General features: G+C 32.8%; 1 protein-coding gene across 1 annotated transcript in view; it reads left to right on the top strand.

The window, feature by feature from the left end:
* LOC124364167 (alpha-tocopherol transfer protein-like) overlaps positions 1–9026 on the top strand; it is a 71150-nt gene extending 62124 nt beyond the window's left edge. Inside the window, exons 4-7 of the mRNA XM_046819443.1 lie at positions 1977–2170; positions 3835–3945; positions 5930–6080; positions 8735–9026. Coding sequence (XP_046675399.1) covers positions 1977–2170; positions 3835–3945; positions 5930–6080; positions 8735–8814 — 536 coding nt within the window. The 3' untranslated portion in view covers positions 8815–9026. The remainder of the gene's footprint in view (positions 1–1976; positions 2171–3834; positions 3946–5929; positions 6081–8734) is intronic.
* Positions 9027–17596: the final 8570 nt, after the last annotated feature.

Here is a 17596-nt window from a genome sequence, read left to right as displayed (position 1 = left end):
TCGCGACCTTCCAAACTGAGCATTTCTTGAAGACTGGGTGGAGAACTGCCGGAATGGCACGTCAGTCTGTGGACCCGGATCCTTCCCGGCCAGCCGAACCTGCAGCCAGACACTGATGGACAACAAAGTGCTCCTTTCTTTCCCCGTTGTGATCACCACGACCTTTCTGTCTGAAAGCCAACGTCGGCTGACCCGTGTGGCAGATGCGTTTTTGGTCAGTCAAAATTGCTGGAGATTGATGTGGCAATTTAGGCTGTTGTACAAGACCTGTAATCTGAGCCAGAATGCCACAAATGTCACAAGGGAAAGTAAAGTTCCTGTCGCTCATTATTTTCCGGCATGAGAAGTTATGAGGGATGGCACTGTCTTTGTTGCGTGACTCGACTATCTCTTCTTGTCGACTGAGGCACGTCTAACTCCGCAAGTCATTCTTCTTAGGTGTTGAGTAGTTTTCCGAATAATGGAAGAGCGTTTACGTTTTCACGGTCAATTATGATAGTTCTGCTAATTTAGTTTAACTTCTATACTAAGTATTGATAGTGCTGTTGGAGATTTTGTTCCAACGGAAATGCAAACATGGATTAGCATATTTTACTATCGATAATCAAGCTTCGACACGAAACATTACTGAGAATACCTAGTAATGTGTTGTATTGCTTTTTTTGCCACATCTGGTATAATAGTATTCTGCTATAACAACCTTTAGGCAGAGAGAATTTTGATATGACAATGAAAGGACTAATAATATAAGGATGGTTTCCTTGAAACCCATATTTTCACAACCATACCGGACCAAACGAAACACTATATAAATACATCAAAATTATTTAAGGTAATGCAATCTATTTAGGGTTTGAATTTTTTAAAATTTCCATTCAAAGGTCTTTAATATAAGTTCCCTAAATGCAGAAAGTCTTTTTATGATAACTGCACGTGAAATTTCAAGCATTTAAAGGAGGAAATTCGTGTAATATTTGTAAGATGGACCAAATAAAAATTGGTGAAGATAAAAATGTAAAATTTTTTTAGTATGTACATGAGTTATACCTTCAGAGAGTGACGTGTTTTTTATTTCAAAATTTTAATTTCTTTAAGAAAATATTATTAAAAAAAACGTTATTTATTAAATTATATATAATTAATCAATATAACCTCCTGAAGCTACCAATAAATAATAAACAAGTTTCTCCTTGAAGCTCATATACATACTGTAAAGGTTTCACATTCGTATCTTCATCCATTTTTATTTGGTTCTGATTAAAAAAATTGTATAAATCCCTAAACGCATACTTGAAAAGTTACTTTTTTCTATTTTCACGGAACTTGTCTAAACGAGCTATGAATGTACATAACATAAAACATATTTTCATATTATTATCTCATATTATTTAAACCCATAACCGATTGTACCACCCTATCATTCTGATCTTATCCATAAAAACCCAAAATAATAATAATATTAATGTAAAAATCACTGATAAGCGTGTCTCACATAAACTTCCGAATTTATTCCTTCGTTATTATCTTTTTTTGCAATCGTTAAAATTTCACTTTTAAAGTTCCGTATTTTTTTAATGCCTGCTTTCGTAAAAGTAAATATTTCTTGTGTGAAAACGCTTTTTATTACATTTACAAGGTAATTACATTGCAATCATCGATTATCATTTTAATAACTATTTATTATATCAACCTGCATTCACATAGATCCAAAATGGCACTTGAAATGTAGGTGTGTCAATTCGCATCCTATCAGGCAGCCTCAAGCACGTTGTTATTTTCTATGGGAAAACTATGGGATTTGTGAAATTAGATGGACCATGCTGACTATCAGGGCAGCAGGGACTGCACGTGTGATGATTTGTGGACTATTTATATTTTGCAATTGAAAAGGGTTCACTTTCGGGGTACCCTTGCTTGTCTGCTCTGCAATATTGCCATCCTGTGTACGTGGCTGAGTGAAATCTCTCTGTTGCCAGACAAATGGAAACCGAAGGAGGTGTCGCTGACGGAGCTGCTCCGAGGAGTCCTGCTGGTCCTGGAGGCCGCTATCCTGGAGCCTCGCACACAGATCTCCGGGTCCATCGTACTGATAGACCTCCGGGGCCTGTCCATGCACCACGTCTGGCAGTTCTCCCCTGGGTTTGCCAGCATGATAGTGGAGTGGGTACAGGTAAGCGGAGTCTACTCTATCCTGAAGACAGACAGATTTAGTAGCACTTGAGTGTTAGTATTTGCTAACGTTAGGTAAGAAGACGTGTCTTCTAAGTACGTGCAGCACTACATGGACACCTCAATAACATTTAGCACACCTAAAATTACCATTGTAGTGAAGCAAAATTCATACAACCGTTCCAAAAAATTAAAACTTGAAAATATTACAATGTTCAAAAGTACTTTAATATCAAAACTCATCAAAACTCAAATTCTTTGCTTTAAGTTTGTTCTTGCCGATGAAAGGTCTGAGAAGATTTCGGACATTTGCCATCGAAAACAACGTTATTACAACGTATTAAACAACGTATTAAAACAAAGTTTCCAGGATTAAAATCTATACCTTTCGTCAGGCGAGGAACCAATTAGTACAAAAAAGTTAGAACATGCAGCAATAGACTGCCACAAAAACGGAGATAAAATAAAGAAAAAAGAGAAAGAAATTATTTTAAGAATAAGAATGATTTATTCACACAATAGAACACAAAGGTGTCTGTGCAAGTCAAACCATCAATATCAAAAGTAATTAAAGAAAAGCAACGTGTTTCAGGAAGAAATACCTTGCAGAATAAAGTCTATTAGTATCTGGCATGCAATTTTCCCTTTTTTCTCCATTACCTTTTTAGTTACAGTCCATTGCTTCACGTTCTAACTTTTATAATAAAAAATCAACTCTACCTGAAAAAGAGGACGGATTTCAATCCTCGAAACGTTGTAATATACATGTTGTAAGATATAACGATGGTAAATTTCCGAAATCCTATTATCCTTTCAAACACTAAGTATTAAAACTTGTGCTAATGTTTCCGGTTTTGGTGGAAATTTTCAGGACGGACACAGAGTCAAATATGTTAATGTGAATTGTTTTGGACTAAGAATGAAGGAAATTCACACATTTATACATCCACCTTAACAATTAAAATGCAATACATTAAATTTAATGATAATACGACAACGATCAACAAAGGTAAAACTAATAGCATTAGGATGTTGTCTAATGAATATTGTTATTAAAAAAACCAAACACCGAGTAACACTTTCAGTATAACCATATTGGACCACTTAACAAATAGGCTATCCCGAGAGAGAAAAGCGAACATAGACAATAATGTCGATATAGAATACAGCTAATTGCATCGATACCTACAGTTGAAAATATTAATGTAGCTTAAAAACAAAGCATACTTAAACCCTAAATAAAACTGACCTTAGAAATCAAGTAATTATATGTTTTCAAAGACGTAGCCAGCGAGGAGGTCCAAGGGGTCAGGACCCCCCAAATTTTCAAAATTTTCACTTACTTTTTAAGTAAACAATTATTATTATTATTTAAACGATTCAGTATTACTGACGTGTACTTCTGAAAATTCTTCCTCAGCAAAGAAACAGTTCAAGGAGTTCTTAAGGAACAAAATAGGACCTTACTCTCTGTCCACTATGGAAAAATATGTTGTCTGGACTCCTCAAAATCTTTTCCTGCTACGTTGTTGTGTTTTTCATATTAAAATTCAGTATGGTGACATTAAAATTATCGCCCTGTACACACTAGGTACATTAGTTAATAAAAAATATACAAATACAACATATAGCAATGTACTTATCCTGTATTATTTATTGTTTCAGGAACTTATACCTTGCAGAATAAAGGCTATCCATATAGTCAACCAGCCTTACATATTCAACATGTTGTTCAGCATATTCAAGCCATTCTTACAAGAGAAGCTCAGGAACAGAGTACGTAATTATTTCAGTAAGAATTAGATTTACTAGTAATCAACGGCAATGTTCGCATTGAATATAAATATGCTCTTAGAGAACATATAAAAGCATATACATTTAGCTTCAGTAGCTTGGTGTGTAGGTGTTAAGCACACACCTATATTTTGTGTTTGTTTGCTTAATAAACACAAACTGTCGCTGAGAGCTGATGGTGGTTCAAAATCTATAACTCATCACATTTAATGTTGACTTAAGCACAACCCGCACTGCTAATAGCCTGGTCTGCCCCAACCGCGTTTCATTCAGTTGCGTTTAATCTAAAGTAACGTAAAGAACATATTATTTTACCAGGTTAAGTTAGGTATATCTTCATAATGGGTTCACTCCTGGCTCACTTGTTGAGAAAATGCTACGTTTAATACGTACATAACACAATCCTGGCTTGCTTTTTGACCAATTGTTCATTATTCATGTCTGGATAGTACAAAACTTAATACTTAGAAGCACAACAGAAAAATAAGCATGGGTTGCGAAAACTCAAGCTGGTAATAGCTGAACTGATTATCGGATGTCCAATATAATACGTTTCACCGTTCGCAATTCGTGCAAAAAACTGCTAACACAATTAAAATACTTTAATTAATCCTCTCTCACCCACCTAATCAAAATGTATCAATATTCCTATGAGTAACTTTCGAATTCTGAATTTAGGAAAGTAATTGGTTTGTGTAGCATTACTAAGGTATTTGCAGAAATAGGAATTAAACTTGTGCAGAGTACAATAAACAGAATTTGTCCATATATTTTATTTTTAAATACAGAGAAGAATACATGCTATCTTTTTTTACTGGCCATAAGTTACTCGTATACTCTCAGAATGGTTTGTTTTCCGATTAAAAACAATGAAGCCCAAATTTTACAAGCAAACCCAAAGAGCTAGTTGTGACAGTTAATCCAAACACAACAAGATATTTGTTGTTAGATTTGTTTGAGGCTCTCGATATTCAAAACTCATTCTATTTAACACTGTTTGTTACATTTTATCTGAGGGAAGAGTTTAGGACCGTGAACTTAGTCCTAAAGGGTTCTTTATATTTTTCTTACTTCTACTTCTCCCTCAAATCTGAGGCTTCTAAAAACACCAGTTACTTTTGTGGGCTCCTGTTCTCCCCGCATAAGCTGATAGGAACTTTTAATTGTTTAGCAAACACCAGGACAGTTCAGCTATAAGTACTCTGCTGATTCTTCTAGCTCTCCACACAGTCTGCATTCATCATTATGGCTTCAACACTTACCTTCATCAGATTTTTGCGAAGAGAGCCAGTCCTGCTAGTATTCCAAGTACTAGTTGTACATCCTTATTGCTTATATTTAGGCACCTAATCCATCCTTTAGTTTAAGGAAGATAAATATTTCTTATTGCCTATCTTGTGGAATGTTTTGGATCTGACATTCTTTTCCCAGGCATTTGCTAAAGCTTTACTGTAGGAGAAGCGTACTCCACCACAGCGTGGCTCTGGCTCTATCATAAGGCATTCGGAGTATATCTTGGCCAGGGCATCTAGTTTTCATTCCTAGGAATGCTTTCATGACACGGTGCCTAGCCAAGGACAACTCTGTTCCTTTTCACCAGTTCCATTACAGCATTTCTGCATTCTTATACTATCTTAGAATCAAAAGAGTCTGCCTCTAGCAGCTCTGTTTGTTATATATTAATTCGAGTCTATGATGACAGCTACAATGAAACTTGAAGTATATTGTGCAGTGATAGCATTCGATTTTTGAAATAAATTTTCATACTTCCAGGTTGGTGAAGTTGTCCAGAATTAGTTAGAACTATTAAACTTCATGTCCATAGATATAGAGTGTCTGTCATTGCAATTACTGCATACAGTAACCTTGTAGTTTGTTACATGATGAATAAAGATGATTAATATAATTGAATTGTGTAATGAGCACTAATCATTGCCAATGAAACTAATCAATGTCGTTTGTGCAGATACACTTCCACGGCGAGGACAGAGCGTCCCTGCTAAACCACATAGATGCCAAGAGCGTGCCGACCCAGTATGGTGGAGATATGTACCTGCCGCATGACCAAGGACTGGAGCTGCACCGGCTACTCTGCTTATACGATGATCAGTACCAGAGTAAGTTCAAACAATGAAGTGCATCTAACTCGTAATAAGTTTTTGGTTCGTTTAGGACAAGAAGCTATGGAAACACCGATTGCACTTATTCCAAAAAGGACCGTTGCACTTGCTTCCTGAGTGATACGATTTTCAGGATGAGTAAGGCTCCTGTTTGTATCCCATGAGGAAGGATAGCGGCCTCTTTCAGATTCAGGTTCTGTACTGCACATGTCCATGGAGAACAGTACAAAAGTCAAAATATGTGTTTATGTTACAGAAAAGGTATAATAGCCAGTGTTTGTAAAATACTCTTCGTGTTGGTAATAAACTCAAATTGTATTTAAAAAGTTCTATGCTGCAATCTTCAATTCAAAAATAAATTTTAAAGGGAAATGACAATTTTTACCACCATGTGCATGTGTATTTTAAATTTGAATGATAATTATAATGATAATACTTGATAGAAGTCATATGGATTGTCAATAAGGTTCAATTTGATCTGCAATTCTAATTTATACATATACTTCCAATATTGATTTAATTCTCTAGAAGTTAGAGAATTTTATACACTCAATAAATTATTATAAACAATTATCTTTCTGGACATGTCAGAAAATATTTTTTAATTACTATGCCTATTTTGATTATTTTCTTCATTGATCAATCAAAACGCATGTACTTTATATACACCAATTCTGATTAAGAAAGTTTTAACTTTGATTTCACACCTAAGTACAATTTGAATGATGGGTTAAGCTCTAATTCAACGTGCTCTTAGTGCCTGGGATCTGGCGCTGTTACACAATTGACTCCTGATATCTAGAGTCATGTTCGTTTGAAGAGATCAAGAAACAGTTGGCAACGAAGGAGCTCAAAATGAACTCGTTACGTTTCGACATCACAGACACCTAGAGCACAAGATATGGTGTAATATAGGTGAAGAGGTATTCTCATTGTCTCATTGAGTGGAATACGATGTGATAGACAGTGGAATAACCGAGTTTTCTATACATAAAGTAGCTATGGTGGGAAGGGTTGATAACAGTGAATGTCAGGTTTTAACTCCTTCCACAAAGAGGAAGATGAATAGGAGCTTGACTCAACATTCACATGGAATCAACCCTTCCCACCTTAGCTAATGTAATATGTCTAAGTACCTTATTGAAGCAATAAATATCCAAAACATATCTTAGGGTAGGGTACGATAAGCGGACCCGGTTTTTTATATCGAAGAATGTAATCATCGATATCTAATATTCGCATCTCAAATCCTAGACTATCAATCGATATAAAAGTATCTATAGTCCTCAATATGTTTTAAATTAAAATATGGATTTAATATTTACAGTGATGAAACAAATTATTATAAGAAAAATTAGGAAAACTGAAGACGACCATATTTGATCCTCTCACAGTTACAGTTGTTTCTTTCCCACAAATTTCATATAATGGATTTTTCGGTACGAGTCCAACATGTTGAAGCCACGTAAAACATGTCTTATCATCTTTCAAAACAATGTTGTGTAGTTTTCAAAAATTGACTGCCATTTTTAATAATCAAATGTTACTTATAATATGTAAAATTGAAATATTACCTTACGTGTATTATTTGAAAGTCTTTACAGCTGTTGATATAGATTATTTAAGTTATTTGTTCAAAATAATTAATCAGTATCGATTGATTATATCGTTGGTTATGATTAAGTATTATCGTATGCTAATTTCGATATAAAAACCGGATCCGCTTATCGTACCCTACCCCCTATCTTATTATAGATTTACCATAAATCTGAGAGTGACAAAACAAAATTGTCTAACGATTAAAGGAGCAAGTTTATGTCATATTTTAGAACTACTGTATTTATCATTTGATGTTTTAAAGTTACTAAGCTTTTTATTATTTACCTCGCAAGAAGGCACTGTATCAAATTCTGAATATAATTTCTCACTGCCTCAAAATCTTCATTTTACGTTTATGCTCACCCACACACTGAGGTCATATTCTCCGTTTGTCGTCCAAAAAAGAAAATAGTATTTCATTATAATTAGAAACGAGTGTTCCAATTTAAATTGGAAGAAATATGAGTGAATTTTACTTTAAATAAATTACATAGGACTGTGTCAAAATAGCATTGAACTTTCCCATGTGGGATTTAACTTAACATTTCATACAAGTGGGATGAAAATTGTAATTTTATAGGGCGTTTGGGAAAAGTTCTATACCTCTCATCCTCCTTTTTAGTTACACCACTGATTTTGTTCAGCATAAAAAGTATTTTATGGCAGTATGTAAACAAACATAAAAAGTTTCATTTTCATGTTTTAATACCCTTGGGCATGATGATCTGGATATTTACAATTTTTGCAGAGTACCATAAACGCCAGGGGCAGAAATCGTTGAATTGGATCTAAAATATTGTACTTAATTGGTTTAGCTCGTATTCGTAGATTGTGTGTCGTTAAATTAAAGCTATATTGATTATGTATACGTGTAGCATAAACATTGTCTGGATATTTCATATCAGCTGTTCTAGCTCTATTTCTCTTTTTGTAATGTTTTACAAATATTCATTTTGTAAAAGATTGTTTTGGAAACTTACGGCTGTACCACTTTTTTTTGTTACTGATAATTATTATGTTAACAACACTTTCATAGTATGTTTGATTTACAGAGACGTCCGAGTACGGATACGTCAACATCAATAAGCAGAAAGGAAAGGACAAGAAAGAGAAACGGATTAGCGAAACGTGATGACGTCAGTGAATGTGCTGTGAGGGACATGACAACACACTATGTTATGTGGAAATAATACGTTTATGTTTGTTTATATTGTACACATTTTCTACTTCCTAGCTAGGTCTAATTATCAGTATAGTGTAACGTGTATTTGTAAATTTATATTATCGTTGTATTTAAGTATACAGAGTTCTATATGTATTTAAAAAATACACTATTAAAACTGTTATGTGTGTTTTATTTGCATACTTGTTAAAAATTGTATTCGATGATTCTAAAAAACTGTGAAATTCTATAGGCAGTAGTTTATTTTAACTTCATAAATGTTACTAATACAATAAATTAATTTCAGGTTCCTTAGAGGCCTTTGCTTTTGAAATTGAAGGCTTTATATATAAAAAACACATGATACTGTATAGTATAACAACATATATCAGACACGTATCAGTGATTGTTAATAAAAGTCAAAATCAGCAACTTATTTAGAACATTTTTTATTTAAAAGAGTAAAAATTACAATATGTATACCTGCCTGACTGAGATCAGAGGGTAAATACTCAAATTCACTTTTGTTTTTGAGGTAGTATCTACCTTTGATGTAGTCTCTACATTGATGTATTATCTACATTAGTCTACAGTATCTACTTTGAGGTAGTATCTACCTTGGTCTAGTATCTACATTGATGTATTATCTACATTAGTCTACAGTATCTACTTTGAGGTAGTATCTATCTACCTTGGTCTAGTATCTACATTGATGTATTATCTACATTAATGTAGAGTCTACTTTGAGGTAGTATCTACCTTGATGTAGTGTCTACATTGATGTATTATCTACATTAGTCTACAGTATCTACTTTGAGGTAGTATCTACCTTGATGTAGTGTCTACATTGATGTATTATCTACATTAGTCTACAGTATCTACTTTGAGGTAGTATCTACCTTGGTCTAGTATCTACATTGATGTATTATCTACATTAATGTAGAGTCTACTTTGAGGTAGTATCTACATTGATGTATGATATACACTGATGTAGTATCTACCTTGGTGTATTATCTACATTGGTGTAGTATCTACATTGATGTTGTATCTACATTGATGTAGTATATACTTTGAGGAAGTATCTACCTTAATGTAGTATTTAGATTGATTTAGTGTCTACTTTGAGTTAGTATCTACTCTGAGGTAATATCTACTTTGAGGTAGTATCCGCTTTAAGGTAGTATTAACTTCATTCCTTTGACATTGGGCTAATTATTCTACATTCGTCTGTGGTCCATAATTGACTCTATTAGGAACAGTCAATAATGGAGTACATTTCAGAATTTTCCGTTTTCTCTTTTTTGATAAAGTTTTGGAGGTAAGTGCTGTAATGAAGTTTAATCCATATAACAGTGATTCATTTATCATATTTGAAACAACATATCCTTCAGTTAAGGTAGAAAAAATGCAGTTGTAATGATATTTCATAAAACCTTTTATTAGGCCTAGTAACTTCTGAATTTACATGTTGCAAATGTAAGATTTCATCATAAACTCGCATCTTGTTTATGCTTTCATTTCTTGTTTGCATTTACATTTCAGCATTATATTTACAAGGGTTTTCACTATTAGTTTTTTTAATGCTGTATGCATTACAATAAATACTAATTTCTACATTTTTAATAATTATTACCTCACTCTTTTCGTGTTTTGGGCAATCAACAACATTTTCAAAAAGGTTTTCAATAATTTTATATGATTATATTTTTCCCAAGGTGGGTTGTGATAAATTGAAGTCTTTGGCAGCTATTCATCATATAATTGTTTTGATCATCACTCATTACTTGGTGTGGTGGAACATTCTTTTTTGTGAATTATTTATATCAACATATTTGTTTTATCAATATACATACTTCCATGTAGGAATACGAAGTTCAATGCAACAAAACTAGCATTAAAAACTTAAGCAATATGTTTTCACGTCCCAAAACGTAATTTGAAACTTTATTAATATGAATAGCTTGTGTGGAATGGGGAAAGGGTACGTTTATATCTAGGTTTATTATATAGGGTTATATAGATTTTATATTGAGCTGATTATATATAATTTATATACTAGTTAACCAGCTGAGTTTACTGCTTCTTAAGCCTTCTGTGACAACAATCAGCTGTCTACGTGTTAACACCATCACTGATTGGCTGAGCTTATTGGGGACCTAAAAACTACGTTATTAGAAAGAACAGGCTTTGATTTAGGCTACTGTGAAAATTACACGTCAGTATGAAGATCGATTTGTCTTTTCTACCTACTAAAAGGAAGCGATAACGGCGAGAAGGCGGCCACTCTGTTCTTATCTACTACTTATTATTACGCCATAAGCGTAATACGTAATACTGCAGTGTTGTAGCACAAATAGTTTTTCGCTAATATTGTTTTACGATATTTCAGCCATTGATTTTTGCCAAATTATGCATGTGGAAGTAATTAGTAAATGCACCTATACATCTTTTCCACTTATTTTGAAAATTCCACTTTCAAAAACAAACATATACACTTAGATCGCAATTTACCACCCGTTGGAAGTCGAGGCCCAAGTAGCCAAGGCCAGGCTGAACGAGGATTCACCGACAGTTAAATAGCACAAAAATGGCGAGACAAATCAATAACCACTGAGAGCAAAGAGAATTATAACAAATCAAGAAATACAAGTATTTCATCTACAATATAAAACAAACCAACAATTTAACCAACTTTGGAAGTAAAATTTTAACTAAAAGGATCTAAAACTAGCTTTGATTCTTATCTGAGCAATGAATTAGAACTCAACAACTATAAGTTACAGATCAAAGCTGACACTAAAAATAAATAAAACGCATTAACAATCACAAAATTCAAATTGTAATGAAAAACAAAACTGAATTGGTTAGCCAGTTAATATCCAATTTAACACAATTTACCACTGTTGGCGACATGAGTTACTGGCTCTAACTTGATCGGCGGAATTATTAAAATTACTCAAACTTTGCCAAATACCCTCTAAAATCCCAAAAGAATCTTTTCCATGAGACATACAATAATTAATAATAGCGTGATAAACTATTATAAACTTAAACAAATTTTAAACAAAAATGTATACAGTCATGCAAGTTTGCACAAGTCACAAAGAGCCATGCAAGCCGTAATACCACCAAATTTAAAGGCGTGGCAAATTAGTGTAACAATTGTCGAAGCTAATACATTCTTTATGAAGCAGTCATGTTCTTAGCTCCTGTTTGGAGGGGAAATGTGAGCGGGTGGCTGTAAAAGTCCATACTTCTTAGAGAGTGATTCTTATTATCAATGTGTATAAACCGACTCCTTTTCTGCCTCTTGAGGAACACTCATGCCTTTTTGATTACCTGCCAGACTTCTTGGTAAGGTGATGTCATCTAATCACAGTACGCTTGTTGTAGGTGATTTCAATCTGGATCTATCTGTTTCGAATTTAAAAGCTGAGGGGCTGGTAAGTACTATGGAATGTCATAGCTTGAGGAACATGATCTGTTCATTTACGAGGGAGCTGATCTACGGGATTTAGTTAAATTGTGGTATTGTATTTCTAAGGATCTTGAAAGATCTAATCCATCAAGGCAACACTTCCTAAAACTAAACATAAAATATCGCAATACTGAAAAGTACCAAAAATCCCTCACGGTTTCCAACAAAATAAACGACTCTTTAAACAACAAATCTAGGACTATGTGGACTGTCATAAATGAAAATACGGTTTCTTCAAAGTCCGATGCCATTGTTTCTATAAGAAACAATGAAGGAAACTTAGTTTTTCATTCTAAAGAGGTTCGTAAAGTGTTTAACGAATTCTTCGTTAACATATCTTAGAGCATCACATACGAAAGCAAAGCCGGTTGGTTCTTCTCCGATAAAAGACCCCAACTTGAAATCCATCTTTTTAAATCCTTTAAATGCAGCAGAATTCGTCGACTTGATAAAATCTTTATAGCCCAAAACATCTTCTGGAATGGATAATGTATCTAAGCTTTTAAAATTCTGTTCAGAAACTCTAGCCAACCCTCTCGTCAATATTATCAACGTCTCCTTCGAGGCTGAGTATTTCCCGATATCCTTAACCTTTCTGTCGTAAGCCCAATACACAAAAAAGGAAACGAGGAGATGCTTGACAACTATAGACCAATATCAATTAGATCTTCTTTCTCTAAGATACTTGAGAAATCAGTTTTCAACAGATTGATCTCTTTCATCAATATACACAGGCTGTATTTCCTGCTCAAGTTGGTTTTTTTTTAAACAAGTCTACTGTCGATGCAATGTTGTCCCTGATAAATTTCCTAGTAAAAGACTTGTACAAAAAGAAATCTGCAGCAGGAGCCTTCTTTGATCTCCGTAAGGTTGTTATATGATCAATCATGATCTGCTTATTCTAACGCTTTGCTATTTCTAATGCTTTGGCGTACGGGGAACAGCTTTAAAATGGATCACATCTTTCCACACCGGACGTAAGCAAGTGGTTAAGGTTCTTTCCATAGACCTGGGTTGGATGACACATTCACTATCACAAGAAAGGTATGTTGTTTGTAACTGGCCTTGTTATTATAAGCATTTAAGCCAAATTTGGTGTAATTTAATTTATTTTTTAAAATATTAATTTTGTATAAAAACACATACAGACAGACACGTGGGAAACTAAGCATCGGAGACCCATGGTGAAATATGTTTGTCTCGACCCATAGTGAGTAGGGTTCGGTGTAAAGAAAATAACCCAAAGTTAAGAGAATATAACTTCATAAGTTTTATCAGAATTTATTAAGTTTGCTGTTAATGGTTAGTATATTTCTTCAAATTCTCAGAGCATCAACATTTCTATCTATACCCACCTATACCTGGACAAACTAAATGAAAATGTTTTGGAACAGCTAGTACAGACTGAAAGATGAAACAAATAACACCACAGGATGTGCTTTAGCTGTTCCTTACATAAATGTGTACATTTTTCAGTTTAATCAACCAATCAGCACACCTTGGTGTAATTTACGGTACAAGTCATCACAATTACCATAATTCATTTCAAATTTTTAGTTTAGTTAATATGATTGCTAGTTGTGTACGCTAAAAAATTATACTATTAAAATTTGTACAAACTAAATTAAATTGTGTTCTTTCCGATTTCCATCAAATTGGAAGAAGTCAAATATCTTTGTCTAAACAATATTTAAACAATCTACAGGGTTAGATCTGAATGGTCTCATTATCGTTTAAAGCTAAAATACATGCCTCATGTATGGTTGTACTGGTATATTACTGATTGTGACATTAATGGAGCTTTAAAGATCCTAATATTAAATGTTTTTAAGATTTTGAAAAATGTAAAATCTGTTGTTAACAATTTAAAGTGATGAAACTTGTCCTACCTGTGAGCTAAGAAAAAAAATTAGGTTAGTTTGTTTCTGTTTCTTTATTTTACAATTCGTTTTAAGGAAAAAGTGTTGTTTTTTTATTGTATTCAAATGAGCCCAGCTGATAAATAAATCTTAAACAAACATCAACTTGATTTGTGTGGCATTACTCAATGACTGAATGCCTCATAACCTGAAGTAACCCCTAAGCTGCTCTCAAAAATAATTGGATTTCACAAATATTCCAATAACTGATCATAAATTTTGAACTAGTACAAAAGATGCATAGAAATAACTAACAAAATTATACAAATTACCTAAATTTATAGTTTGTCAGTCTTATAAGAAGAAGGTTAAACTATAAACACTTTTATACCCTTAACTTTAGGTGTAGAAAATAATGAGATATCAGTCATTTAGAACATTTAACAATAAACCTCCAAACACTTCTTAGATTTTTCAATATTTTTATTGTTTATTGAGAAAAAATCTAAAACTTCAAAAAATCTAAAACTGTACTTCATCATTTAATTATTCGAAGAGTACAAACCTTTTTTAGAAAACTAAATGCATTCGCATTTGTGTGATCATATCTTAAAAATGATCATACCTCACACAATTCTGTGACTACAAATAAGAGCATAAAAAAAGTTGTGTAAGAGCCATCAATCTTTACTGGCATGAGTGTCAGAATCATATTGGAGTAAAGTATAAATGGATTTAGGAAACTTTACCTCCCAATTAAATCTAAAATAATGACAACAAATTAATAAGGTATTTTTGGAATAATTAGTTATAGGCGATTTGATAATGTTTAAATGTACTATGTTTTATTTACGCATTGGTTAGATGGTTAAGGCATAAAAAATATTACAAATCAAATTACTATTAAAAATGTAATGACAGTTTTATATAGAAATTTTACTATCAAAAATCTAAAAAATAAAATATTTGAAACATGTCTTGATACTAATTAGTCATGTACGAAGAATTTGTTGAAAGTTTTATACCAAATCAAAACACGTATTTGGTATAAAACTTATCTAATCAAAACGTATTTTTAATTAATTTATGTTTTTCATCTATGACACAAGAAAAATTAATACACAAGAAACATAAGATACAGTTCCGGCAAAATTATAAAATATATTTATATCCTGTTAATAAAGACGTTGTCCATTTTAAGCTATCCTTACCCTTTTCTTTGTTTTACACTATTGGAAACTAATGCGACAAATTAAAAATAAACCTAGTTACTAAACTACTGTAGTTGTTTCTGAAATCAGAACATGACTTAAACACCACATAAGGTTGACTAGTAATAAAGATGCTAAGTGATACCTTCCAGTTCAGAGGACAAACTACAGGTGAAACTGATGTACATGCTTACGTCACCTTCACAAAGTAAAATAGTTGAGGCAATTGCGTAACTAAAGGGGGGGGATTGAAACACCCCCCCCCAAAATCCATCTGTAAGTATAATATAATATACGTTAAATAATACTTAATTTAATTTTAGATTTATTCTATACCCTCCTCCAGGTCAGTGTGCTCTTCAATCATATTCATTCACGGCCAAAGCCAAGACTTAACTACGCCCCTTGGTTGAGGGCAAAGTTGGTTTGTCTCCACTTTATCTTGAATGCCACAAGAGTACTGGAGCAGTACGCCCCATGTCTGATATTATAGCTTTACTTTGTCAGCCATGATACTATCCTGATAGATATTGTTATAGACCAGATAATCAACTCTAGAATAGGAAATTATGCATACAGTGCTTCTGCTCCAAAATTATATACACTAGTATATTAGATGATGCAACGGTTGTAATCATTGTGTTGAATTTACCAATATCACTACCCCTGGAAGACTTTGTAGATTAACTGACTAAAAGGATCAGCTTTGGAACTGAAGAAGTTAAGGGTAAAAAAAAAAAAAAAAAAAAAAAAAAAAACAGTAACTTATGGTTAACTATCACTTGTTTTGAGGGTGTAAAGCAAAGGGCAAGTGGTAAAGGTGGTATATGTTTCAAATTGACAAGTTCCGAAAATGACTAGTATTTATTTATTTTTACTAGTACTGGCTATTAAATTATGCTATTAACAGTTTTTCAGTAAAAAATTCTGTTACTGTTACTTCCCAATCCCTCTTACCCATCCCCTCTTCTTTCCCAGTAACCAGAAAGTAGTTGAATGGTACAATTCTACAGATTAAAATGGACAGGAAATTGCTAGCATATATTAATTAACCCCCAAAAAATGATTAAATGTGATAATATTTCATTTTATAGGTGGTAGCTTAGTATGAAAACCATGCTAGATCATTCTAAAAATGGTATTTAATATCATTTTGTCAATGTATAGCATTAGACTTGTTACATTTTAGTATATACTGTAATTTACTGAGTGAAAGTGGAAATATATATATATATATATATATATATATTTGGAATATTAAGATGCCTGTTAAGACTGAGATTTAATTGAAATTTAAAAACAATTTTGGAAAAGAAAAGAATTTAAATTTTTATTCCAAGGCAACTATCAATATACCAAAAAAACAAAAGAATTGTACATAATAAATTAAAGAAAAATAATTCAAAATGAAAAGGTCTGATAATTCCAGAAGATATACAGAGAAACTGAGGAAGCAATACATACAAGAAAAGTCACAACTGTTGTTGGGTAACATTTGCTGAGATCCCTGTACCATGTAATGATTGATTTTTTAACGGGATTCTTTCTATACCAATGGCATTTTAATTTAGGATACTAAACGTTTTCAAGGAAAATGGTCAAAACCCACTTACAAATATTTATTGACCTCTTCAGGAATTGAACCCACGACCTCCGGTTAAAGAGGCAAACATACAAGATGAACTTTATGAACCTTACCTCTAGTCTATGTATTAAAAAAGACATTGACAAATTTAACAATTATTGAAAATAAATTGGGTGCCTACTACATTAGGACATTTCTGTCTGTATTTATGTAATAACTCATGCAGACACAGACATTTAATCGCTTCTTTATATGTATAAGAATCTTCAAATAAATAAATTAAAAAATAAATAAAGAAAAGGAAATGGTAAAACAAAAAACTTTAAGCTTATACTGACATAAAATTACAGACACAATGAGGTCTCTGCATACACTGGAAACTACAATGATCACATTATTAAAATACACTAACTTCCCTATTTTTTTTTAACATTTTCGTTTTTAAAGGATAGGTTTTATGTATGGATGTTGCCATATAGATACAGTTCTACATATATGCTGTTATGTACAAAACTAACTTTGAGAAAATTACACCCTCATTTTCTAATACTGCTTTACATTGTATGGTCACAATCATGTGTAGAATAAGATTTTTGGCATTTTAAATAAAAGTGAATTC

The sequence above is a fragment of the Homalodisca vitripennis genome, chromosome 6, assembly GCF_021130785.1.
Source record: "Homalodisca vitripennis isolate AUS2020 chromosome 6, UT_GWSS_2.1, whole genome shotgun sequence".
NCBI lineage: Eukaryota > Metazoa > Arthropoda > Insecta > Hemiptera > Cicadellidae > Homalodisca > Homalodisca vitripennis.
The sequence above is the reverse complement of the archived record's forward strand: the minus strand, read 5'-3'. Positions and strand labels throughout refer to the sequence as shown.